Below are 27,864 nucleotides of genomic sequence, written 5' to 3' on the forward strand. Positions count from 1 at the left end.
GACAGCTACCTATTGTAGTGTCCGAAGGTACTAGGAAAGGTGGGCTAAGGTTACATAGATTGTCTCCTTTCTTCGGGAGCGGGATGGCATCTTCGACCTCCGAAGAAGGTATTAATTAGTGGATGGGTCTCCCTCGGGGGAGCGCTTTGGCACGAGAAGTGATAGCTATGTATGGCTTTTTGGCGCCAAGACCCCGGAAGTGAAATTGGGAGCTTAGTGCCGCACAAATGGGGGTTAGTGCCGCATAAAATAGTGCTAGCCCCGTGTCCCGTCCCTGTGCATTGAGCCGTCTCATCCCCGTGCATTCAAGTTGGAAGTGGGAATTGGTTTCGGGTTCTGCACGCGATACTAAGAATAGTTCTTATTCAATCACATTCCTATCTATACCACTTATTAATATGGGGGTGTGCCTGCCAGTTGGACAGAATGTACGAAGGTAGTTCGCGTTCGTCAGGTTACTCGAAAGCATAAGTTAGATCAGTGCTTGCTATTAAGTAACTATTTGCAAGATCTCAGTTATTGGGCAAGGGGGAAGTAAGAAAGTAGCACTAGGTGGGAAGAACTTTTTCTTTCAAAGATCCCTTTTTTATGGAATGGATGGGTTAAATAAGAAAGTATCAACGTCCTACTAGGGCTGGCATCAACAACAGTGGCGGATAAATCATCAATTCATGAGTGCATTTCCCGTTGGGACGGAGGGCACTGATTGATGCCCGATCCTGTCCAATTCCTCACCCCGATCAAACTAGAAATCCATGTTTCCATTCCACTTCTTACTTTCACTCTCAAATTATCATATAGAAAGAGTTTCTGTTGATGTGCTTGTTTTATAATAAAAGGTGATGGGGCCCTTACGGGGTGCAATCGAGCCTGCCCACTGTGAGGAAGGACGCTACCCTGGTAACCGCTTCGCTCTATTAAGATAAACAGGCGCATCCATTCGATTTACTAAAAACCCAGTTATCCTAGATTGATGAGCTATTAGGCTAACCATACCTATAAAGGGGATAACCTAAAAAATATTGTAGATAGAAGGAAAGGAGAGATAGCCTCTCTCAACCTATTAAATGACTTATTTTATCCTACCTGCTTTTTTGCATTTGATCTTAGAGAGAATGCTGTCCTTCTGAACGAGTCATGAATTGGGTTCGAACCAATATTTTAGATTACTGCGACTTATCCATTTAGTCCATCATGACGGGAGGATCCCGTACCAGGGGATCCCGGCGCCCCTCCCACCATTAGATGGGATATTTGCCTGCCTTTTTCCCATCATTAAAAATAAGTATGCCCTTTTTTATCGGCCGTCTCCCGCTTCATCCATCCCTCGTTCCGGGTTATTCTGGCGCTCAAGCTAAAAGCAAAGGTGTTTGCACCCACAAGAACAGAGGCATCCAAAAAGAGACGAGCAGCAGCCCGAGCCTTTGCCAGTTTCCTTAGCTACGTCTGAAGGTAGGGCCTAATTGACAGAAGGTTCAGAAGTTGCCGGGGCCTGTTTGACAGAAGGAAGGGCCTGTTTGACAGAAGGAAGGGCCTGATTGACAGAAGGTTCAGAAGTAGCAGGGGACTGATTGACAGATGGTTCAGAAGTACCCGGGGCCTGTTTGACAGAAGGAAGGGCCTGATTGACAGAAGGTTCAGAAGTAGCGGGGGACTGATTGACAGATGGTTCAGAAGTACCCATTACGATGTCCCCCGATATTGGCTGAGCCGCAGCCGATTCTACACTTAAAATAAGACTAAGCAACAGGCTAACCACAAACCAAAAAACCCGCAATCGTTGTGGGCAAAGGAATACCCTAAGACCAAAAAAAAGACCGATATACAGGTAGCCCGCAAAAAGGACAACTTTCGTGTAGTTTGTGATTTGATGTTACTGCTTGAAGTGATTGCGACAACTACGAAGAAACGACGAATCCCAACTACGGATATATAAGAACCGAAACTGCTCAGAGCATTCCATCCGGCGTAAGCATCTGGATAATCTGGAATGCGACGTGGCATACCCGAAAGCCCTAAGAAATGCATGGGAAAGAAGGTCAGATTAACCCCGAAAAAAGTGATCCAAAAATGGATTTGGCCTAAAGTTTCAGGATATGTCCGACCAAAGATTTTACCCACCCAATAGTAAAATCCAGCAAATAAAGCAAAAACGGCTCCCATAGAAAGTACATAATGGAAATGTGCAACCACATAATAAGTATCATGTAGAGCAATGTCTAGCCCAGAGTTTGCTAGAACTATTCCAGTGAGCCCTCCTATGGTGAACAAAAAGATGAACCCTACAGCAAATAACATGGGTGTTTTGTATTGTATCGAACCTCCCCACATGGTAGCGATCCAACTAAAGATTTTGATTCCTGTGGGCACAGCTATGATCATGGTAGCTGCGGTGAAGTAGGCACGCGTATCAACGTCTAAGCCCACAGTAAACATATGATGAGCCCAAACTAGAAATCCAAGAACACCTATACTTATCATGGCATAAACCATGCCTAGATACCCGAAGACCGGTTTTCTTGAAAAGGTCGATACGATATGACTAATAATACCAAATCCAGGCAGAATGAGAATATACACCTCTGGATGACCGAAGAACCAAAAGAGATGCTGGTATAATATTGGGTCTCCCCCTCCTGCAGGATCAAAAAAGGTTGTATTAAAGTTTCGATCGGTTAATAACATTGTAATTGCCCCCGCCAGTACCGGAAGTGATAATAAAAGTAGGAATGCTGTCACTAGAACGGACCACACAAAAAGTGGTAATCTATGCATAGTCATTCCAGGTCCACGCATGTTGAAGATAGTTGTTATAAAATTGATAGAACCTAAAATTGATGAAATACCTGATAGATGAAGACTAAAAATTGCTAAATCAACTGCTCCTCCAGAATGGCTGGTAATACCACTTAAGGGCGGATAGACTGTCCACCCAGTGCCGCTGCCCACTTCTACTAAGGCTGAGCTTAATAGGAGCAAGAGACTTGGTGGCAACAACCAGAATGATATATTATTTAATCGTGGAAATGCCATGTCAGGTGCACCTATCAGAATCGGAACAAACCAATTACCAAATCCACCTATCATCGCCGGCATAACCATAAAAAAGATCATTAAAAAAGCATGAGCCGTTATTAAAACATTATAAAGTTGATGATTCCCACCAAGAATTTGATCGCCGGGTCGGGCTAATTCCATACGAATCAGTACGGAGAAGCATGTGCCCATCACTCCTGCAATGGCACCGAAGATGAAATAGAGAGTCCCAATATCCTTGTGGTTAGTAGAGAAGAGCCATCGAACCATATTTGTCATTTTTTATTTGAGAAATGAAAACTTTCCTTATCAAAGAGGGGCCGGGGGGCTGGAAGAGAAAAGAAAGAGGGGCCCGGGGGCTGGAAGAGAAAAGAATCAGAATTACTGAGCTACCCCGCTCTTTTTTTTTCTAATTCCCTTCTAAGATCCTCCGACTTAAACAAGTCGAGAGCATGCTCGTGCTCAGCTCTTTCGAGACTTGCCTTGCTCTTGGGGATTTCTTCCCACCGGATCCTCTGTTCCACTTCCAGGCACCTCCTTGCGGAGCTTTCCGCCTCAAGGAGATCCCGGTTGTGGGAAACAGCATTTCGAAAGAAAACGGATCCTCCCTCATTCTCCCGCAGATCTTGATAAGACGCTTGGAGAACAGTGAAAGAATCAGTTGCGTGAATATGGTCCAGATAGGAACGAAGCGCTTCATCGACCAAGTAGGGCTCGATCGGTAGATAAGGCCCTACTCTTTGATAAAGCGCCACAAATTCCTGAATGACATCTTGTCGCATAGAAGAGAGCTTTTCTTCCATTAGGAAGAGCTTAAGCCGCCCAGGTATGTCTTCCAGGGGGGTATTGTGATTAAGCTCGTTCTGAATGAACGTAACCCATCCCGGATCCTGCTCGTAAAGACTCAGATAGAAGTTTAGCCCTGCTAAATGAGCTAGAGCCTGGGGGTCTTGAATCTCCGGCGGGAGAGTGATCAGAAAGGAGGAGCCGACGAAGCACGAACTAAAAAGATTGAAAATTGGTATTAGGCATAATATAAAACGACAAAGGAATAAAAATATACAAATCGAAAGTAATATCAAATTATATATTAAGGGAAACTTAATACATAAGAAAAAATAGAAAGTAGTAAAGCGGGTAGTGGAGAAGAGCCATCGAACCAGATTTGTCATTTGCTTTTCGTTTTGAAAACTTGACTTATCAGAGAGGGGCCAGGGGGCTGGAAGAGAAGAACTTGAATACTAAACGCTGGAAGAGAAGAACCTTAATACTAAACCAAGTTTCGGGAACTTCTTGGTGACTTGATTGGTTCCCTTCCCCCAATTTGCAAAGGATGATTCCCGTGAAGGTGATCTCGATCACCATTCTATGATATTTCTGGATGCTTTTGAGAAGCTTTTCCTTTTACCTAATGCCGGCTACCGACAACTTACTTCATGCTATTACTAACACTTATGACTGAGCCGCACTTGCTTTCCAAAAGAAATTGGAAACTATCATGCCTGAGACTAGCCAATAGAAGAAAGAGCCACAAGCAAGCCATATCAGCATCCTTTTTCTTCGCTTTCTTCAACAATGCGAATCTACCTCACTCCTCATCATAACTCAAATACAAATTCGAGTTCCAAATTGATATTTCCTCACGTAAGCAATAAAATGTGAAACCAATATTCATCATGAAACTTCAGACACTGATGATTGTGAGGTTCTGGAAGAGAGACGACGTAGGCTGAAAAAAAGTAAACAGAAAACCACCCCTTAAACTCATTTGCTCAACATTCTTTCCACAGCAACTAGAAAAGTGGAGAAAATCCAATAAGGGGAGGTCCCGGTGAATACAAATCAATTGGAAACCGAACCCCGCATTCATGTCTCTAACAAGGCTGTCTAAGCTAAGCGGCCATGGACCCATGGACCCGGGGAATCTGAACCATTAGGTAGAGTTTCCGCTGAAGAAAACCAGGTCAATCTTTCGATCGCGAGTCTTTACAAGCTTGAAACAACTTAAGCACAGGCGGGAGTCGCCCCTTTTAAAGTCAGTATTTATGCGGCGCTGAACTAACGAGCGGATACCTAACCTTCGAAGGAGAAGAAAAGACGGATGTATCTTTCATTCATATCGATCAGATGTGCTTTGCTCAGGACTCCCATTTTACCATTGCTTAAGCCATATTACATAAAGCATAGTGAGTGATACGCAATGCTGGTACCACCATGTTTTTTTCCTCACTCTGTGTAGCCACACTCGTTTGTCCATTTCTACTTATTATTTATGTTAAATAGTATCCGTTGGTTGTAGAAGCACTGGCGTTCAGGGATTGCAAAATCCATAATATCAAGAAGCGGTAGGAACCTGGCTAACTTCGATGCGGATAACGCGCTGTAGAAGAAAGTGGATCAACCAAAGTAGACCTTGATCGAAAGGCACCACAAGGCGAACCAATAGAGTGTGGTGTAAGCGGTGAAGCAGAATAGGAATTGGAACTGCTTGAACTAGAAAGGGCTTCCGCTACCGCGCTACCTCGGGAGCTCCGGAAACGGTATACTCGCTTCACTCATCTGTAATGGTATCCTTGAAAGCTAGCTAAAGTGGGTTCTAGACAAAGTTCTCCTAAGCAGGGCGGAAGGAAAAACAAGAGCAGTATAGCTCTACATTACGCTTCGGGGGCCTCGTCTTACTCACTCACCTTCTACTAATCGGACCGTGACAAAACAACCAGCCCAGCAATAGGCAAGGACTGGCTGAAATCCCTTTCCGGATCCAGTCTATCCGTATCTGCTGTCCCTTCCGCTTTCTGTGTTGATGGAGCTCGGTCAGATAGTTCCGGTATTGCGAAGGAGGGCAACGCATTGGGATCGTCCAATCCCTTCTGATCGGTTGTCATATTGAATTGCAAATTCTCGTATAGTAAGAGTTCCTTCGGTTTCCTACCTAGCACATTCTCTGTTGTCTACGCCAATATTTTACCTGCGAGTAGAGTGTGGCTGGCTACATACGGGGGAACTCAACCTACCTTTCGAAGGGTAGACCTTTACAGATGAGTGAAACGAGGATTTAGGTATATAAGGAGACGACCCGCCAAGCGAGCCAGCCTGATACCGACTTTCATTGATAGGCCATGAAACATAGAGAATGGGAACTTGTTCGCACGTACCTCGACCGCAGGTCTGAGAATGACGAGTGTGCTTTCGCCCACAGCTTCTGTTGCTTAACCGGCTCGTGGTGTTTATGGTCCTGACCCGGTACAGCCGCTAAGCTCATTTTTCATTTCCAAGTGTTGTTACTAGCCTCGAGAGAGATGTTTCACAGGATTCACCTGCAACTGATAAACCTGGGGGATAATACCGAAACAGTCCTTTTTTCTGATCATAGAGGAGCCGTATGAAGCTAAGGTTTCATGTAAGGTTTTTCAATAGCGGTGGGAGCTGTGATGTTATTATCGACTATGATTATCTAATAGTTCAAGTACAGTTGATATAGTTGAAGCACAGCCAAAATATGGTTTTTTTATGGAATCTTTGGCGTCAGCCTATAGGCTTTCTAGTTTTTCGAATTTCTTCTTTGGCCGAATGTGAAAGATTACCCAGAGGGGGAATTAGTTGCGGGTTATCAAACCGAATATTCCGGTATCAAATATGGTTTCTTTTCTCTTGTTTCTTACTTATCCTTATTAGTTTGCTCTTTATTTGTAACAGTTCTTTACTTAGGCGGGTGGCATTTCTCTATTCCCTACATATCCACGATTCTCCCAGTGTAGGAATCACACTAGTTATCTTGACCTTGAATCGGTCAAGCAGTTTTTCCTTACTATACTCTAGTACGAACAGGAAAAGAATCTGTGTACTCAACGGTGCATTAGTAATTATCTGGGATTTTTTTTGCTCTTTAAAGCAAAACGGTGTCTTGACTCTCAAGAATAGTGCGTGTTAATATCCATGTAGATAAAGATAGAGATAGCAACGAACTGGATGCATAGTCAAACAAAAAACTTGTGACTTGTTCTCGTAGGCTAACTAACCAAATCATAGGATCTAACACGAGACCGGCTAAAGAGAAAGATCTGATCTGTCTTGTCCCTTGGGATCTTAAGTGTGGAAAGAGTCTAGTCTCTTCCATTGCCAACAGTGAGTGTAGGCTATCTTTCTACTCGGATAGGAGTGCGCGCTAGAAATCTCTTCTCTTCTCTTCAGCAACAGTGGATTTCTGAAGCAAAGGTCCAGTACTACTGATTCCCCATTGGCCAGGCCCCAGCGTAAAATGGATCTCTGATCTTGCCATTCCTTCAGATCTGGAAGTTTGCACTTTCTTCGGAATGTTAAATAACGTATCAAATATGCCTCCGGCGAAAAGAAGGTAGGTAGAATGAAAGGAAAACAAACCACGGAATTGGAGAATCAGTTGTTCCTTTGCAGTGAGTGGAGTCAAGCTCGTTCTCAGTCGTATCCACTATAGGAGGTTTGCTACACGAAGAACGGGAACAGGCAGGCTATTGCTTGAAGGAAACTAGGAACTGGGATTGATTGTCCGCTCTGAGATCGGTATTCGTTCTGTTCTCCTCGGTTCTGGGTCTTCATCTGTTCTGTAGACTAGACCCGCACATAAGGAGAAGCTAGCCTAGGAATCTGTCAACTAGACTCGCACTGAAAGCCAAGCCATTCAACAGGGATTCTCTGAACTGATACGATACGACTATTCAACTTCCAACTATCTCCCCTGCCCTGTTGAGGTAAGAACCAGGACAATAAGGAAAACCTCTAGAGCACTTAGCCAAGCCTTAGCCTGATATTGAGATAAGATAGTAGTTGCACACATGGAACTAGCCTTAGATCAAATCTGGGATGATGCCATACCCATATCCCTTCTTCCCAAGCTCAAAACCATTACTAACGGAAATATATGCAGCACTCATAAATGAAACTAGACCCACACGCACCGCACCTAAAAAGCAAGTTCAACCAACCAACCAAGCAAGGAAGTGAGCTCCCTATAAAGGAACTTCGCCCAAAGCAAAGAAATGGTTTCGGTAATGGCACATCTTCACTTCACAGTCTTTCTCGAGCCTCATCAGCCCAACAAGCAAGCTTTTTTATTGCTACGCGCCTCCGCCTCTCTATATAATGATAATGGGAAGAATCTTTTGAACGAGAATCATCTAGTTATATAAATTACTTATATAGTTAGTTAGAAGACAATCTCCCCTTTATTGCTTTTGCATAGCATTGAGCATTATATATGGTTAGCCGTGGATCCAGTGGATAATGCGAGACTACAACGTATAGTGTTACCGACGATGTTTCGCTTTCGTCTTCGGTGCCTGGCGTAGTGCTATCATCACATTGATCTACCCGCCCTTCTATTCCCTTCCCTAGCTTTCGTGTTTGAGTAGTAGCGCCAGATTTCAATTCGGATGCAAACTTAGCACAATGCCCGGTAAGCTAAACACTCGATTCTACATCTCCGGGAATGCAACGAACTTCTACTTCTCGATAGGTCTAATAGATAGACGGCTAATAGATAGACGGGGGGCCCACTAGTCCTGTATTGTGGTAGTTCAATACATACTGACAACGAGAGAACGAACCCAGTACCTATAGTACAACAAACACCACCATTACTCGCGTCACTAAATTGAAGCATAGAAAGAGGTGGACCGCGCCTTGGATAATTGGTCGGATATAGCCGTAGACCGCAGAACTCGATCGGACACACAGGGTACGGTACAGAACTCCTCAAGACACAGTAGTCAACTGCTTCACTCCTACGCATTATCCTTTCTTTGAAAGGCAAGATTAGGGAGCCAATTGAGTGAACAGACGAAGTAGCTTGCTTTGTACTACCGACATCTTAATACGATATTCTTTGCTACCTTTTCCAATGACAAGCCAGACTTCAGAACTGATTGGACACCAGAGTCGATAGCTTACTTGGGACTACCGAAACTACCAAAGAGCAGCTCTCATTTTTCTAAAGAGGAGGTGGATTTCAGTGATAGTGAAAAAGAGAGACCAACAGAAGCCCTATCTGGGCGAAGCAAGCCAGTGCCAGTGCAAGGAGCAAGCTTACCTGCCTCTGGAGTGGAGTGATCCAGTTCCAGCGCCATCATAATATGACATTCTAGGGTTGGCGCACCAGAGAAGATCCCGTAAAGGGTGGTACATTTTCAACTACTTCACTCGAGAAAATCGAATGCATTTCCGGGTCCCATCCTCACCTGCTTCTCTCTTCTGCATGACTGTTCTGTTCCCTCCTGGCATCTTAGAGAAGTCAAGTATTCTACTTCTGATCTGTCAACTCTGACCCACAACTAGCGCTAGGGAAATGCTATTCTTGAAAGCAAGGGATTGAGTGAGATATGCAGCAGGCAAAGAAAAATGGAACCCAGCAACCCGGAAACTACAGAAGCCTATCTAGCTTATACAATCACAGAAATGAGAGAAGGAGAAGGAAAACATCCACGGAAGATAGTGATTCCAGATGGCGAGGGTTCTTTCCCTATCAATCTGCCCTGACCCATCAAGCTATTCAGCAGCAATCCAGCCAGACTACTTTAAAGGGTGCCACTGACTCTGACAGAAACATAGCCCTATGACAAGGATACCCATCATTCCTATTCAAGGACTGGTCCAATTCTCTTCATTCACCATATTTAAGGGGATGCTTGGGGGCCCATGACATCCTTCCTAAACAGGAGCTATTGATCCAACACCTGAGCCATATTTATTGCGAGGAGCAATCCGGTTGCTAAAAGAGGAAGAGCTTCTAAGTTCGAGTCCTGATCCCGAGATCAATGGGTTTCCACTTATGCCCGGACCGGAAGTAGCATATATGAATTAAAGGGAGATCCAATCAACCGAGCTGGGTGAGGATTCTGAGATTATGTATTGGTCATTGGCTACAGGTGAATATAATTAGGTTCGCTGATCATCCAATATGACCCGCATCAGGTCGCGCATTAATTAAGTGGTGGGCTATACAAGTGGGAAAGTACGGGCAGTTGCATGTTTCCTTTGTTTCAAAACAATGTTAAAAAGGTGGGTGTGATGAAGTTGGGAGGAGGGGGCAAGGTATATAGAATGTGAACAATGGGTGGAAATCGGAGAATAGTGCCAGAACAGCCGTTGCACAAATATGAGAAATCAAGGGTTGTGGATGGTGGAAAGTATCGAGTTGTTCTAGTTCCTGGCCTTGGTGGTTGGCCCATGCCCGAGGGATACTATGGCGCATCTCTTTCTGCATGAACTAAACAAATTGCCAATAATAATAGATATCCCATAATACTTTAGGGAAAATCCGGGACGGGATATTCCTCGATTACAGAGGAAGCAGTTGCGGGCTCAGGTGCTGGTGTGGCTAAATCTACATCAATAGCAGGATCAGGATACGATGCTTACTCGAAATCAATATTCCCCTGTTTCTTACGAGATAAGATATGTATGCCGGTCCAACTAAAGGAAGGGTGGTTTTGAGCTTGGGTTTCAGGCGCCGGGCTTTTCTACTGATGAAGTGTGGTGCGCATCTAAAAGAGTGGAATATCCCGTTCTGCTATCAAAAAGAATCGAATCCGCCGCTTGTTTTTCTAGCTATCAAATCCCTTGCCCAATAGGAACAGGATCTCTTGCCGGCACCGGCACGAATTGAATTGCGGATCAGGCGTGTGGAAACGAATCTCTTGGATGCTCTGGGATTGGGGAAGCGAAAGCAGTTATCGAGTCAAGTCAGGAAAGCAGTCGAGCTACTACGGTACAAGAAGAATCTGTATTCGCAATGAGAAATAACATATGGAATCTGCCACCCAAAACAATAGGAATAGGCTTGCTTGTCCGCTCTTAGATCGGTTCATAGCTCAGGCTCTGGTTTCTAGCAGATGTGAATGAATTCATTTCTACTCTACTCCGGGGAATGGCCTGTCATTCGCACATTCGTATTCGTATTGGATTGTTGGAAGGAAGCAGTTGGCATTCTCGTTCGAAGGAAAGGTACTTGTTCGAGGAAAGAAAGCGTATTAGTGCTCTGGGCTAATCGGTCGGGTAGAAGCTCGTAACAAGAGCAAGCATCGGAGAAAGCGTATGTACTCGTTCTCGAGTCAGGAAAGCACTTGTTGGCATTGGCGTCGGAAAGGAAAAGCAAGCAAGTAGTTTCGGCATTGGCTACTACTTCTTCCCCATGGGCCAGGCTTTGTTCTCGAAATAGCATAAGTGATCCTGCGAAACCGGCGATGCCAGACCAATCAAGCGTATCATGTCAACTTTCGAATCCGGGACTTGACTATCCTTGAGATAGCAGTTCCCTGGTCAGGAAAGCGGAGTCACTAGAACGATATGAGATACACACACATCTCGATAAGCCAATCCCAATCCCTTCAACCCAACCTTTACCAAAAGGGGAAACTGTAACAACAATGACCCTGACTCGGATTCCAATAGGGCTTCTGCTTCTTCTGCTTGGCAAGGTCAAGTATATACACAGTCTAAAGCCACAAGAGAAGGTATGATAGGACAAGTGCCGTTCGATGCCTTGTAACCATTTCCATGTTCTGGTCCGGGTTCTAGGTCTAAAAGAAGCATTGGCTGTGTTGATCTGTCTCCAGGTCGTCTATTTGAAAGGGAAAGCCCAGTGTGTTCGTTCCTCTACTATACGGAATCCTGGATATCTTGCCTTGGTTCCGACTCTAAACCGTTCTAAACAGATTCTTTCTGCATACTGATGTTGGCAGTTATGCCTAGGTCATAGATGTATGTTGCTAGATTGGAAAGCTATACGATCCCTTTTATTCAATTATGACAGCTGAGAGGAATTTGGGATGGCCCCGCTAGAGTTTCCAAAATGAATCGAATTGAACCCTATTGTTTTTTAACTCTAAATTCCATAGTATCAATACAATAACCTTTGAGAAATTGTGAGAACGGGAAGATGCAATCATTTAGATGGTGAAAATAGCCGAGAGTTGAGCAACCCCTAAAAGCACTCACAATGAATGGTACCAGCGGATACCAACCAGATAGAAACATGCTGAGAAATCTCTGTTATAGCTGAAACTAATATACCAATCCTATCCGTGACCCTTTCCACATTCTTTTCTTAGTCACCTAACCTATGACTGCTTTTTCTTTTAAGCTTTAATAACCTTAACATTCGAATCTGCATCTGCTATTTTAGTTCTGTCTAAAGATACTATTCTTTGATCACATGAAACATAGTAGAAAGCATCTAAAACAGATATTATTGTGGATTCCCTCTCCTTGTGGGCTGGACTCCTTTTTACATGGACAGACAGGAAAGTGGAATCTGAGGAATTAGCTGGAACAGACTCACCTTAGCTTTGAACGACTATATCCCCTCTTCTACCTACATATGGATATATATGGTCTTTAATAAAGGAAGATGATTTTAGCCGAGGACTAACACAGCTTCCATTTTGCAGCACATCTCTCAGTGGGAATAGCATCATCCATGACTTCAGGCACAGCTAGCTACGGGTAAGCACAAAAGGTAATGACGAGAGGGCCGTCCTATGTACCCTGAAAGAGAAACTATGTGATAGAAGCCCGCTTTCCCTCTCTTCTATCCCACCTAACCACTTCGGGTATCAGTGGCCTCGTGATCTCCATGAACAGAGATCACTACACAAAAACAACTATATGAAAAACTTGCTTACTTCTTCGAATCTCGAAATAACAGAACATATAGAAAGTGTTTTTGTGATGAGACCATTCTCTTCGGGGAACCTATAGAAAGATTATCATACGGCTTTCATGATATTATGCTTCCTTGCCCGTGTGGAACATGTGTGAGCATTATGTTTTTCCAACAAGTGATCCGACTGGAAGAAGTGTTATATGAGGACTTCGAGATCAAATAGAGAATCTGTCTCTCCATTCCTCGTGAGCCACTTATTTCTCCGAAATCAGAGATCAGAGTGATTTTCCTCCTTTTTCCCAAATAGTCGACGGTCTTACACCATTGGGATACTTCGGATAAACTTGAGTACATATATGAGAGACCGGTGCTAAAACCTTTTCTCGAGATATCTTCCAGATTCTTAGGGTCCTTGCTCTGGATCTCGCCCCCCCCGGCGCGAAAGCAGTTGGTTCCGTAGTTTGAGAATTCTACTAATTCCAAGTATTCCATTATTATTATTAAATAAGAGAATATAAAAAGTAAAGAGGAGAAGACATAACCAGAAAAATTGTGAGAAATAAGTTAATTTATCAAGTTGAGGCATTTCGATTTGGATTTCAAATAAGAAAGAAAAAAAAGGATTTTGTGAAATTTAGGAGTCGTTCGAAAGCATCAAGAGGGAAGAACTCAGATAGAAAGGCAGGCGAAGTTGGCGGCCAACCTAATTCCCCTCCCAGTTGTACCTTGTGCATCCCCTTCGTAAACGATTTCCACAGGATCTGGAGATTCCCCGGGTCCCCCCGAATCGTCATCTTCGGACCTCGAATCATCATCCCACCTTTTACGCTTCCTCGAAGAAGACGGGCCTGCCTCGTTCGCCCCATCATTTGCTTTTGTGCTTTCAGGGGATCCCGTGGAATGAGCCTCCTGCTCTTCCGCAGGCGCATCGGGGTCAGGAGAATCTGGTTCACCGAGCTCGGCGTGGCGAAACCGCTTTGCCAGATTGGTGGCTATTGCGACGAATTCGCTTGCGTCCCCGGCTTCCGTATAATCTGAGAAGATTTGTTGAAGAGTATCTCCTCCCTCACTATTCCACAATATATGATTTTCAGTGAATGATCGCGCAGATTCACCCTCCTCTAAAGGAAGAGGAGTGCCTACTTCGTGAAATATTATTTCAACCTTGGAAGTCAACTCCGCAATAATGTCTTCGGGATGGGCGGCGTGCGCCATTTCCTGCTGGAGGTCTGGTAGTCCGCCAACGGGAGGTTGGTCTATGGGAAAGTCACCCTCGTTAGGAGCATTGGTCATGACGATAACATTGAGATCCGCGACATTCTCATTCCAAAGATGAAAGGCTATTCCTTGAACTCCGAATAAGACAACAAATGCCATTATTAGTACAGGCAACGCAAGACCAAACGATGGTATAGCAATGAACAAAAGAATGACACTTGGAAATATGGTACGAATAATTTCGATAGTAGTTCCATGAACAATCCTTTGTGGGATTGGATTAGTTTGCTCGTTGAAATGCCATAAAGCGCGAACCAACATCCGTGATACGAAAACCAAAATAAGAATGAGGAAGAAAAAGATATCGTGATGTAAAATGATCATGGGGACACATTGTTTTTAGGACCACAATTTCCTGCACTGTGCCTGTAGTGATTTCAGAATTCAGCAACTTAGCCTACTAAAAGATTAGTTACAAGAGCACAATGCTTTTTGTGGCTTCCTGCTCGGCAGAGAAGCCACGCTGCCGGGGCGGCCCTGTCACCCGGAGAAGATTTCTTTTCTTTGTTGATTCCTCTCAATGAAATTTGCGAAGAATAGCGGAGAGAAATGGTAACGTAATAAGGGAAAGGGAGCTAGTTGCTTCCATATCGCCCCCAAAAAAGAACCAAAAAGTTCCAGAGGCATCTTCCATTCATTTCGATTTAGGTCTTTCTGCACCATATTTAGATCTTCCCTTTCTACGATCCAGAATTCCCAGCAAATCCTTGACTCCTCGAATACGATGGGATTTCACACCTGGCGAATCTTTCACTCTACCTCCTCTGACTAAGACTATAGAATGTTCCTGCGAATTATGACCTTCGCCTGGAATGTGAGCAAATATATCATGTCGATTGCTCAACTGTACTTTTGCTATCTTACGTAGAGCTGAATTAGGTTTTTTCGGTGTTCTCGTCGAAACACGCAGGCATACTCCTTGCTTCTGGGGACATTGATCCGAAGCTCGAGTACGGTCCGTGCACCGTTTTTGTTCTCTACCATGACGAATCAATTGATTTTTTGTAGGCATCCCTCTTTCCTATGTCCTTCCCCCCTTTGCCCTTTCAAAAGTGGTTACTCCCGATCCGAAGCACCCCTTTTCCATTCATAGAGAGATCCAATCGTCAAAATCAATAAAAAGGCCATCATGGACCAAGATCCAAACAGATCAATCTTGTTAGGAGGTACTGCCCAAGGAAAAGAAAAGGTGACTTCCGGATCAGGGATAATAAATAAAATAGGAACCAGATAAAATCGTATATCGAAACAACTTCTGGCATCACCGGAGGGATCGGAACCACATTCGTAGGCCGACAATTTTTCTGGATAGGTCGAACTATTGGAAGCAAATGGAAAAGGAACACCGAGTGGAATCAAAGAAACTAGCGGACTGATCACTAAATAGATACAAATAGGTGCAAATTCCGACATCACCAAAGCCCACTTCGTTCTCTCGCTCTCCTCGCGGTGCTCCTTGCTCACGGAGTGGCATACTGAAAAAAAGACGCTCAGATGTGGATTCGAACCACTGAAGGATTTCAAGGGCAATGCCCCTTGCTCTTCCCACTGAAACAAGAAAAAAAGGATTTGCAGTCCAGCAAGAAAACGGATGCGCTAACGCGCAACGGCTTTCGCGCTAGTTGCTCAATCCGTTGCTTGTTTTGCTCTAACCAGCTGAGCTACCAGAACCACTTGCCTAAAGTCTCTTTTCTTCATCTATGAGCATCCTACCTGCAGTGGAGGAGCTTGCTCAAGAACCGAGAGCCGGCCAGGGACTGGACGTCCCTCGTTCGGGAAGGTCTTCTTCGCTATAGACGCCACCAAGAACAAGAAAGGGGCGCTCCGCTCCTAGTCACGAAGCAGCTATTCTATCCGACGGCGGACTCCATCAATCTAAGGTTCTTTCTCTCACGTAATTTCGCCCGCCCGTTCTACTTCCGTGCCGGAGGAAATGGGATTCGAACCCATGATACAATCTTCTTGTATGTCGATTTAGCAAACCAATGCCTTAAGCCACTCAGCCATACCTCCAAGTTGTTGATCGGAATTGGATGTGCCGGGTTGGTTGCCCGAAGATCCACTGCGTAAGCCGTAGCGCGCGTACTCTTCTTTACTGAGCGAGAAAGACTCTATCCAGATCTATGGATCTCCCCAGCGTCCAAGCGAGACCCCATCCAAACCAAATCCGCCACTCGTTGGGCGAGGCCTTGCTTTCTATGAACACCTCACCACTGAATGAGAAACTTAGCCTCCGACTCGACCAAGAGAGAAGACAGGGTCAAGCCGACGCCGCCCTTCCTCACCTGCCTGAATGGAATGAATATCTCCTTCGTCTAGTCGAGAAGGGAAAAAGCCCGGCGGGGAACAGGACCGTGACTCTTCTAAACAATTACATGACGGAGAAGTCAATTCTCGTCATGATCGATCCACGTCCTACCATAGTGCCCGGAGAACCTGCTTCTAGAAGATTCTATAGTGATCCACTGGAATCGGCCTCGGGTGACGCCTCCCTAGTCGTCGAAGGATTTCATCCCTCGCTCGGTCGTTAAGGTGGGGTGAAAACTGCAATTAATGCTCTATCTCCGTCATAGAATATGGGATACTCACTTTCAATGGCCTCGCATCCCCAGAGCCTCAGACTGGCCTGCCCTTCCAATCGGGGTTATAACGGGTCCGGTATCAGCAACACCAGCCAATCGTGTTGGTACGGTGGGTTCCCCATACCCACTATTCGGAAAAAAGCTTGCCACAGCAGCTCAAACCTCCGATCGGGAAATGGGAGTTCTAACCGGTCCTAACCCCAATTCCAAACAAATTGATTGGACCGAGGTTCGTGCAGGGAGAGAATAGAAACTAATAATGATGGAGCAAGAAAACGGATGCGCTAACGCGCAACGGCTTTCGCGCTAGTTGCTCAATCCGTTGCTTGTTTGGTTCGAGGTTGAGCTCACCCGCCGCCCTACGTCAGTAGTCTTCCTAACTTCTATTCCCTTTTTTTTGCTCTAAGGTAAGGTCCTTCAAGAACAGCATTGCGGTCGCAACGGGGCTCTGGGTGAATATTGTCCGCCCGTATGAGCCGGGCTGTGAATATTTATAGGTCGGGGTCTTTACTGAAAAACCACAATACTACACTACAACAATTTGAAGAAATCCGCAAGTATCTCTAATTTGAATTCACTAGTCATGTTGAGTTTTTTTATTTCAATATAAAAAATCTGCCAATCCCGATATTCCCACATTTCATTCTGGTGCAGTGTCCATTCCTGAATGAAAGAAATGAGCTTTGCCCCTTCACTCACTTCTGAATGACTCCTTTAGCACTCTCTTTTTTATATCAAAAAATAGAAACAGTTTACCTTTACCATACCTTCCAAGCAAGAGTGTTTTATTGCAAGATTAAGTTATTACTGAACAAAGATAAATTCTCATTATAAAGGATGAGAGAAATTCGGAAGCACTTTTTTCTTATTCTAGCAGACGGAATTGAATTGGTCTAATTAGGACTTTCCAATTGATTTTTATCTTACCTAATTCTATCTACGCCCAGGGGGTAGGTACGTCGCAAGCTCTGGGCAGCTATCTTATTCCAAAGAATCTCGCTCCCTAAAAGGTTGCCGATACCATACCTCTATTGAACCCTACTGGATCCAATTATTTAAGTGTTTAGTCGAGAGGAACCACATTGACACCATGCTTGTGCTAAGCCACAGCTCCATCAAACTAATCTGGATTTCTTCTTGTTTACGAATAATGGGGCATCTGCCTAACCCTATCAAACCTCTCTGCAACTACTTCTCTCTGTTCTCAGCAGCTCGAAGGATTTTTCTAGTCTCAAAGTCCTATTAGAACTCCCGCGCTTGCTCCTTTGGAGCCAAATGGATCCGAATTTCGGTAAGATAATACAAGAATCATATTTGGTTGGGTTCTAACTCTGCTGTTCAGTCTGGCGCGGGTGTGATACCGGTGAAGAAGCGAGTAGTTGACAGTCAGGGAAGTAGATTCCTTTAAGGAGAGAAATTCATTGGTTTAGCCGTTAGGTGGAGCTTCTTTACACGCCGGTAGCGGAACAGCCCAGGCAGCTTAACGTGCTCTTGGCACAAAGGTAATAGAATGGGAGTCTGACGACACCCGGTACTCGGGATCTCCTGCTTGAAGAAGCAAGGAATTTCAATTACTCAGCCGTTGAATAAAATAAACTAGATACCCATGTTTCCAATATTTACTTCTCTTTACTTGCAGGACCTGGCCTAAGCATAAAGTAGATTTGCTGCACAAGCTCAAGTGGAGGAGGAAGCAGGGGTGGCGAACAAAATGTTGGTATGGAAGATCTCTTGCTCCCCCCCCTGAAGGGTTCTTAGATTACCAAGTAAGGGAGGGAGGTAGGTACCATGGTTTCCTTCTTTTATTGAATACCAGTAACGCGAGTAAACATTTAAGTGAGAAGTTAGGTAAGCGTTGCCAATGGCCAAAGCCTTTACTCTTTACTTCTTGACTATAGTAATAGTCAATAATGCCACTAGATTTCGGCATAAATACTAGCCAGGTACCATTTCCCAAACTTGATTTCCTTTTTATGCACCTGTTTATGTACCTGGGTCATTGTTCACGAACTAAGACGGCTTAGCCGCCTTTCTTTGGGCCGTATGAAGGAAGTACTTCAACGAATGGGTAGGTTGCCAACCCAACATTATAGGCGGGAAGTTCTCCTTTCTCCAAGTATGCTCATTAGACCGATAGGTGAGTAGCTAGTATAGTAGTAGCCAATACTCAAAACCGATACTAGAAGGGTCGGTGGATGGCCCTTGCGAAAGTGGCCATGCCGCATCCCTTCAGTAGCCAATCCTTTTTCTCAACGATGCAGTTCGCTTGGAACATGGCACAAGGTGTGACGTTCCGGGCGGTGGAGGACAACCTGTTTGTTGTTCCAGTTTTCTGCCTTGGCGACTGGCAGAAGCTCATGGAAGAAGGGTCGTGGCTGTTCCGCAACCATGGCGTGTAAAGAAGCCTTACGACGGGATGGCTAATCCGCGATCTGTGGTTCTGAACCAGATTCACGTCTGGTCGCAGATTCATAAGATCCCGGAACTGTTCCGCCTGGAAAACCTGGTGCGGGATCTGGCTAATAAGAAGCAACAATAGAGAATCTCGCCTAGCTCGAGGCTGCACCTCAGTGCCCTCTGTAAGTACTTTCTAGTAAAAAGAACTACCTTTCAAAGCACATACCATTATGGCTAGCTAAAACGAAAGAATGAGAGTACAAGGTATGGGTCTATGCTTCCAGCTTGCTCTACAAAAACGGAAATTGGATCTCTCTCTGGTGGGAGCCTGGCAGCGGGGAAAACGGCACCTGCAGGGGTCCAGGTCTCCATGATGAACAACCACGACTTTGATCTTAACGAGCTGCCGCCTGAGCATGAGCAGCTCGTTCAGGAGCAGCCACTGTTGAAAATAGCGAGCCTCTAGAGGATGACGCTGATACATCATTTGATTTGTTTCGGGATGCAAAAGAACAGCCTGATGAGTACAATTATGATTATGATGACTATGTTGATGAATCCATGTGGGGAGATGAGGACTGGACAGAACAAGAACATGAGAAAGCGGAAGATTACGTGAGCATCTATGCTCACATCTTGTCCACCCCAGTAAGTGAACCTTTTGTATCCTTTTGCTTATATTTTGCTGTTCGTTCTGTAAATGACCTTGAGTTGTTTTTCACATTCTTTCTACAGGTAATTGCAGATATTGACAAAGATGGTGTACATGAAATGGTGATTGCACTTTGACTCAAAAGCACTATTCGATAAGACGCAGTAGAACTGTGCACCTGTTTTTGTTTGAGTTTGAGGCGACCTATACTAAACTATAATAGCAAGGAGAGACAACAGCTGATACCAGATCATACTACAGTACAGCTAGTGCGTGCTAAAACCCTCCTTGTGTACTAGGCTTATGAATAAACTAAACTGTTGAGACGTCTCTAGTGTAGGTGACAGGGAAGCCATGCTCGTTAGAAGAGAAAATAGATGGTTTGAGCAAGCATGGGTTCAAGCTCTAGTGGATGGGTTTGATAGCTGAACGCAAGGATAATTCATCTACGTAGCTAGTTGGTTATGGTGGCGGAGAAGCCCCTCTTTAGCTAGATTGGGCTCCTTTACTACTTTATTTAACCCGGGGTTATGCCTAAAACCGGTATCTTATGCGTGTTCGACTAGTTCCATTTATGATTCTCCTTCTTCGCTGGGGTCTACATACGAAAGAATGGAACACTCGACAGCTTCGATACTCAAATAACCAGCTCATTATGCTTAGGTTGGGTTAGGAAAACGAAGCTTTCCAAGGGACTAGTTCTTTCGCGCATCTGTTTCTCCATCCGTTCTCTTCACATAAGAAGCCAGCCGCCTACTCCTACTATTGGGTCGGTTGGTCGGTCAAGTGAACCACGCCCAGCAGGTGGGTATGCCGATAAGATTCCTTTGTTCGACGTACGTCCATATGAAGCGAGCACTTCAAAACGAGGCTATTATGCTGAAACTAGGGCTCCCTCTGGACGGGTAGAGCGAGAGGGATAGCAAGGACTTGAAAAGTGAAGGAAGGGTCTTAGAACTACTGAAACAGTAGTAGAACTCTTCCAAAATCCAAATAGGAGAGTGAAAAACAAAAAGAAGACCATTGGGCTGGGGAAGACTCCCTCAATCACTCTGCTGGGCGATGCTTCTTACTCTACCTTTCAATTCCTTTGCCTTTCTTCTTCTGATCGATCCAATGGTTCGGACTAGGACGCATAAACCCCGAAGGGAGATTGACCCTACCTAAGTATTTTCTTAGATATAAGTGGTTGGTCAAGTGTGAGTCACGCCGGGGCGGGTAGACCCACTTTTAATAGCAACGCCCAGATCAATGGAAAATGGAAGTTTCTAGAATTGCTGCTCTATTCTGTTCAAGAAGTCTTTCTCCAGGGTTCGGTTCAGAAGGCGGGATGGAAGAGAGAGAATGGGCTCATCGTGCGACAAGGTCGATCGATCACTCAAACTGTTCGGTATCTCTACAATTGAGTGAGATGTGTTGCGAAGGAAAATGATGAAATTGCTTACTTTTCACAGGCGTGAATTCTATCTTCGATTAGATAGTTTCCATGCTTTTGATAAAAAGATGGGTTGGTATTTGAAGGAAAGTCGGTAAGCAATCAATCTAGTGCTGTCCTCGGCAGACCAGGAAATGTAATAAACTTTGGAGCCTCATCATTGGAAAGATTGACAACTTAACGGTCTGAAAAACTATTCAAAGGGAAGATCTTGTTATACCCGGAAGCTCTGCTAAAAGCAAAATCGCAAATAAGTTCAAACATCAAAGGTACCAGTCTACATCTACCTACCCGAAGCTACTAAAACATCATCAAGACTTGAAAGCGAGGAGATACCAAGTAATGTGACATGTCGATACACACAAGAAAGCGCCATCCATCCCTCGAACTGAGTGAGGTGACACCTTTTTTACTATTTCGATGTAGTGAGATTGCGATTGAACAAACAAGAGGGTCTGGTATTGGATCCACAAAAGTTCCTACGATAATGAATGGGGTCGGTTTAGTAGATCTACAACCTCACATTTTGCTATATTTCACTTGGGCGAAATGAGGCTGCTTTCGCAAAAGATACGCAGCGTAATGCCTTATCCAAATGGTATTCCTTGTCGAAACCCCGACTGGGGAGAAGCTAAAATGCTAACTATCACTATTTTTCCTACAATCTCTTGAATTGAAAAACAAACTATGGGAAATTGGGTCAGGCTGAAAGAAAGAGGGGAGAAAGTCACGCTCAGCATGGGCAACCTATGATACGTTTTCTCCATGTGAAAGAGCTCAATGAAGAGGCCACGAGACGAGCCCATTCCTGACGAGTGATTTAGAAAGGAGTGAACGAACTACATAATGTAGCGAGCCGCCCGGGCCTTGGTGACCTAACCACTTGAAAAGCAACAATATTCTATTTTACTTAGTCACAAGACGAGTAAGTACCATTCGAAACCAGAGCCGCCTGCACTTCTTAGCTTGTTCCGCCGCAGAAAAGGCTACTCTACCTACGCACCCATGCAAAGAAGCAGAAAAGGCTACTGTCCCATGCAAAGAAATATATATTGATATCGGCAATGCTTCAAGAACTCAACATACATGCGCCATAGTGCCAATGATCTCCTTTACCAACTGTTCTGCCCGTTGCTAGTGTTAAGCTTCCACATTCACTCCCAAGCCGCTGATGAGACCGTCACTTTGCTATTCAATTACCTAGAAAGAAGGCGCGTGCGTCAATGTTTTGATTGAGTGAATGATCCATCAATAAGATCAAGCTGGAAGGTCTGTCTTGAGTTCAGTTTCTGTCAACGATGAAAGAAAGTAAATGAAGTATATTCTCAAATCAAGTCAACAAGTCAATATGTATGTGTCTCTATTCTAAGAAAAAGAAGAAGGCACCACCACCGAGGACTGACTCCACAACCGAGAAGCGTGTCAGCCTTCCTTATTCAATCAACTCTAATTTAGTACAAGTACGATCAAGAAAAGTAAGAAGTTGAACCAGAGTCACTATTATTATTAGTAGTATAGTCAGTTGTATATGTACCTGCACGAATCTTTCAAGTAAGTCATTAGCCATAAAGTCCAAATAGAGTAAGGAGTAAGTGCATCGACGTCTAAGGGTGTAGATCAGGACTCATTGATTTCAGATTCCGCTTTGAAGAAGAGATTCTTGTTCAATATGGTTGTTTTTGGCTGAGTGTTGAAGAAGCTACGAGTTTGCAAACAAGAAGGTAGAAAGCGGAAGTATGATCAAGACAAAGTGGTAAGGATTGGGTTGACCTTGCCTTAAGCCTCCCGAGTAGCCCTTCAGTTCCCAGGTAGTGTAGAAAAAGAAGACAGTTCCCAGGTGGTGTAGAAAAAGAAGAAGCCATTGGACTACCTTCTCAGGAAAACCAGTGGCAGATCACTTGAAAACAATCACAGCGAACCCTCCCTCAAACGATCTACTTTGAATCACGAATTAGCGTATGAAAAGCGGCGATCTTTCTCTATTTCTTCCTCTTCCACCAAAACAAACAAGTTGTTTTCGGGCGCATGCTTCCCCTTCTCAGTATCTTTCGCACTGTTTGTTCACTCTGATCTGAGCCCTCATCCCTGGATGTCAGTAGCTGTTTCTTCTTCGACGAGCTCGACTCAGATATATCTTCCGCCCGGGTGGCACAAGCAAAGAGAGATTGCGCTCTCTTTTCCGAGAGATTCTTTCCAAACTTGTCAAGTAGATGACTGGCTGGATAGCGAGTACTACTTTATTCGCGGTACTAACCTCCCCTCAAGTCCCAGGAAGAGAGAAAGGATACCATATTACAAGTAGGTGGTTGCTTAGAGCTTATGGCTAAGAATGCCACCCGCCTTACACACACTCGAATGAAATCATCCTACGTAAGAAGACAAAAGGGATAAGAAGAAAGCTTCGGGTCTAATGGAGCAGCTTGATCGCTAGCTTCGACCTCCCCATTTCTACTTACGTTACTATGGATCAAGCATTATTACAGGAATCTCGGGCGAACCAGAAGGGACCCGTTCGAGCTTTAGTTAAGCGACTCATAAGAGGATCAATGGGCCTTCCCTTCTCCCTCCATATGGATACAAAGATGGACATATTAGCAGCTTAACGGAATCCCTATCATGAGCGCAACTGTATTTACAAGTTCAGTAGCCTGAGTGAGCTTTCTCCTCAATATGGATGTGGTGATTGTTCATAAACTCCTTGAAAATCAGACAGACTTATTATCAGTGCTCCAAGCTCCATGTGTTCTAGGGCTAAGACTACGTTGGTGTAGGCTCCCCTTATCCTTCCTCTGGCATTCGCCGATCGATTTCTAAATGAGTGGAATTTCGATTCTCTAACTGCTCAAATAGCAATGGTTTCCTGTTCCGCATTGACCCTAGGATTGGCGGCTTGGCTTAAAGAATATGGGATTCTCTTTCCGGTGGAAAATTGCATCTGAAAATGAGACTGAGACCTACTTTTCGAATTCTCAGAGGCTATGAGATCCACTTTCTTTCGGAAAGGAGAAGGGAGAAGCAGCATTTCAACTGTGTGAGGATGGACTCTAGACCCACTCGTTCTGATTCTGTGATTGCAATTTCTCAAAATGGATCATAAAGTTGATCCTGTTTACTAACTCACTCTCGAAGTAAAAGTACCGGACCAGGTAACCAGAAGATAAGGCCACTCGGCAAGACTGGACTAGTTTAACACGGCTATCTAGTGGAACACTATATATATAGGACTTGTAGAGCTTGAAAAAGCTTGTTTTGGTCTTTTTTTCTCTTTTCTGGGCACTGAACTTCATAGACAGACTTACCAACTGATGAGCCAAAGTAGCAAATTTCTTCTTCCTGGGTGGGGCGGACTCTACGTTGGTAGATCGAACTTTCATTTCTTCCTTCCATTTCATCTGTTCAAGTAGTCTCCTTTCAAGTAGATACGCTTTGATACCAGACTGGTGTGCATTCTATGCTTACCCAGTGAGCGAAGGAGCGAGCCAATTCCTCTGTTCCGGTAGAGCCAATTGTTTACTTTCTTGTCTTTCCTCCAGTGAACAGAGTTGAAGACCAGGTATCTTTGTAGTTGGCTCTGGAATGATTGCTTGCAGGATTTCATATTTTCAAGTGATCAGCTTAGTTGGAAGAGATAGATAGGAGAAGCGAATGCCAGATGCGCGGTGTGCCAATCAATCCAATTTCGTGAGATCGAGTCAAGATAAGAAGGAAAAATTCTTTGAAGTAAAGTCGCCTGGAAGAAAGAATAGGAATTGATCTAGCTATAGTATAGATAGAGTGTCAGATGAAATGCTTGACAAGGCAAGGAAACAGAACTTCCACATCCTCTGTTCACACTACCTGGATTGGAATTGGTTCTATCGAGATATACTGACTTGAAACAGGAATTTCTTGGTAACTGCTGCTTCTTTGAAGCAAGTGCTTTCGGGTTGGCTCTTCTGATATGTGTATTTGCTACCCATACGGAACAATTTCATTGATGAAAGATGGATGGCTATTCTCCACATTTGCCAGCACAGTGCACTTTTTCTTCTATTTCGTGATTCCTTTCTTTCTGTCACCATTTGAAAATGGATTTCTCCTCCTGGTTTTAGTTACACACGTCTTTTCCACCTAGGAAGGATGCCCCTACGATAGTTCCATGCTCTGCCTTCGCCCGAGCGGTCCCCAGGGAAGGAAGCCAATAATGGGAGTGTCAGGGCGGAACTTCAATAATGAAAGGATTTGCACTGCCCCACCGTGCCGCAGGGACGAACTTCAATAGCCCATCATAGCACTCTCAGTCAAGGGGTTAGGGAACTCTTGAAGATATCGATAGAATAACATTTCTTTTTCATAAGTTTCAGTGGACGCAGAGCCAACAAGTGCAGTTTTTCAGCGTAAGGTCAGGTTACAGAAAGGCCTATTTTGATAAGCAAGGCATTGCAAACAAATAGGTAGAGCAGAGAGCTAACCTAAGGAGCGAGCTTGTTGTAGTTGGTCTAAAGGGGGAAATAAAGGACTGTCCCACTACTACTTCCTTGATTCCCGGGAAAGAAGGAAGACCGAGGGTAACTAACTCTTCCTTCTGAAAAATCTATATCCCAACTCGTTTTCTCGAGCCTTCCCCCCGTTTGGAGTATAGCCAAGTGGTAAGGCATCGGTTTTTGGTTATGATCCAAAAAGAAAAAAGAAAGGTTTAACAAGCCATGAGAAAATAGAGTAAAGTAACCATACGTTCTGTTTGCATAACGTGTATACGCCACGCCATACAATCGAAATAGAAACATGGGACGATTCCAGAATTTTGAATAGATCCGTGGGGATGAGAGAAGTTGTTGTTGAGAAATATGAAATTGGAAAGGAAGTCAAACTCCCTATGGAACCTGTGATCGGTTGTACCTGTACTTTAGTGATACGAAAACTCGCTATTCACTCAGTTTCTGGTCAATAATAAGATTATGTAGGAGAGATGGCCGAGTGGTTCAAGGCGTAGCATTGGAACTGCTATGTAGGCTTTTGTTTACCGAGGGTTCGAATCCCTCTCTTTCCGTTTCTGTTAATTCACCAATGTTACCGACCACAATGAAATTTCTAGTAAGAGGAAAATCCGTCGACTTTCTAAATCGTGAGGGTTCAAGTCAAGTCCCTCTATCCCCAATAAAAAGCCCATTTTACTTCCTAACTATTGTACTAACCTCTATTTTTCATTAATGGTTCAAACAAGATTCACTATCTTTCTTATTCTACTCTTTCACAAACGGATCCGAACTGACTTCTTTGGATCTTATCCCATTCATGCAAATGAACATATTATAGTATAGGCAAGTAATCCCTATTATTAAGTAAGTCATTCACAATCCATATCATTATCCTGATATTTACTAAGTCCAATTTGAGAATACTTTTTTATTTTTTAGTCCCTTTAATTGACATAGATACAAGTACTCTACTAGGATGATGCACAATAAATAGTCAGGATAGCTCAGTTGGTAGAGCAGAGGATTGAAAATCCTCGTGTCACCAGTTCAAATCTGGTTCCTGGCACAGAACGAACAATGAATGAATGCCTTTTCGGGAAAGAATGTTCTTGTTTTTCGTTGGAAAAACCAACGCCGACGTCAAGATCAGTCTCCTTTCCTTTCTCTTTTCGGGAGCAGAGCTGAAAAAGATGGCATTTTCCGATGGGAGCTACTTGTACCAATTTATCGGAAGTTCTCACGCATACCGTAACCGCCCATCCCTATCCCTTTTGTTTTCTCCTTTGTCTGATTTTTAGCGTTTTGGGGGTTGTTTTGTTTAGACAGTTAGCATATGTAAAAAGATTTAATGAGAGAAACCTCTCGGATAGGATGGCTATAGCCCGAGAGATACTGGAGCATAATAAACAACTCGGCATACCTATGACGGTAGAGCTGAGTTGGAAATGCTTCCTAATCGTACCGGTACCTATACAAAAAAAGAAAGATAAAACCTGATACTTCTTGACCTTATCCCATTTTCTTATTGGAATTCCAGACCTAAATTGAAATGAATGGAAGATGCCTCTGGAACCTACGCACGAGTGAAAAGCTAAGCTAGTTTTGAAAGAATTGGCACTAAGTAAGAGGTGATCTGCTTTTGGCCTTGTATTGGGCAGCGGGACGTTATGAAGGGCAGCTAAAACATGACTCTTGCGATGCTGAATCATCGATTGATAGAGGTGCTGAGAGGGCTGTGACTGCAGTAGCCTCACTTCACTTTTTTCCACCATCACTAGTACGTGGGGTCCCGAAAACCAAACAAAGAATAAAATGCACGCACGAGTTGGTGGATTGGGTTAAGCATCTAACTAACTAGATTCCTTACTCCCAGCGATGACCTATAATAGAATATGAAAAGCAATGTTTCCCTTAATCTCTCCCATCTGGATAGATAAATAAAGGTCATGTGTAGCTCGTATAAAAAACTCTAAATGAATTATTTCCCTCTGGCGAAAGGAAAAGATTGTTGGTACGAAAGCCGCTATTACACCACTTGAGGGCTGAACCAACCTCATGCTCCATCAGATACAAGAAACAGCCCAACTCTAAGCTTATTGATCTGAAATGCACTTTGAAACCAATGCCTTAGCGAGAGAATGGAGGAGTAGACGCCTCTTCTTATAGATGGACTATGTTTTCTCTTTTTATATGATTATTCGAGTGAGGTGGTTGAGATGCTTCTACAGGGTGGTTCTTGATAGGGCAGCTTCTAATACAATCAGTTAAAGACGTAGTTCAAGTTTGGTATCTACTTGAAATCGAATGAAAAGGAATGCACTCCCTTTGGTCGGGGTTCGCCATTCGATGCCTCAACCAAAGGGATTATTGGAGGTGGTAGTATGAGCCAA

At 44.1% G+C, this 27,864-nt stretch overlaps 2 protein-coding genes, 2 non-coding genes and 1 pseudogene across 4 annotated transcripts; 2 read left to right on the plus strand and 3 right to left on the minus strand.

The window, feature by feature from the left end:
• Positions 1 to 1,459: 1,459 nt before the first annotated feature.
• Positions 1,460 to 13,966, minus strand: LOC123096767 (uncharacterized; annotated as a pseudogene).
• A 499-nt stretch (positions 13,967 to 14,465) lies between these two features.
• On the minus strand, positions 14,466 to 14,963 carry LOC123096777 (ribosomal protein S12, mitochondrial-like). The gene has a single exon (XM_044518562.1). The coding sequence runs from the start codon at positions 14,961 to 14,963 to the stop codon at positions 14,586 to 14,588; it is 378 nt and encodes a 125-aa protein (XP_044374497.1). The 3' UTR covers positions 14,466 to 14,585.
• Positions 14,964 to 15,001: 38 nt separating this feature from the next.
• Positions 15,002 to 15,412, minus strand: LOC123096778 (NADH-ubiquinone oxidoreductase chain 3-like). Its single transcript, XM_044518563.1, has one exon. It carries the CDS (start codon positions 15,362 to 15,364, stop codon positions 15,008 to 15,010), a length of 357 nt encoding a protein of 118 aa, XP_044374498.1. The 5' UTR covers positions 15,365 to 15,412; the 3' UTR covers positions 15,002 to 15,007.
• Positions 15,413 to 25,959: 10,547 nt separating this feature from the next.
• On the plus strand, positions 25,960 to 26,046 carry TRNAS-GGA (transfer RNA serine (anticodon GGA)). Its single transcript has one exon. It is a non-coding gene; the product is annotated as a tRNA-Ser (tRNA).
• Positions 26,047 to 26,467: 421 nt separating this feature from the next.
• Positions 26,468 to 26,540, plus strand: TRNAF-GAA (transfer RNA phenylalanine (anticodon GAA)). Its single transcript has one exon. It is a non-coding gene; the product is annotated as a tRNA-Phe (tRNA).
• The last annotated feature ends 1,324 nt before the right edge of the window (positions 26,541 to 27,864 follow it).

This window comes from Triticum aestivum, chromosome 4D (assembly GCF_018294505.1).
Source record: "Triticum aestivum cultivar Chinese Spring chromosome 4D, IWGSC CS RefSeq v2.1, whole genome shotgun sequence".
NCBI lineage: Eukaryota > Viridiplantae > Streptophyta > Magnoliopsida > Poales > Poaceae > Triticum > Triticum aestivum.

Coding starts and splice junctions, on each gene's coding strand:
- LOC123096778 (XM_044518563.1), bottom strand. CDS start 15,364: ATGTCGGAATTTGCACCTATTTGTATCTATTTAGTGATCAGTCCGCTA.
- LOC123096777 (XM_044518562.1), bottom strand. CDS start 14,963: ATGCCTACAAAAAATCAATTGATTCGTCATGGTAGAGAACAAAAACGG.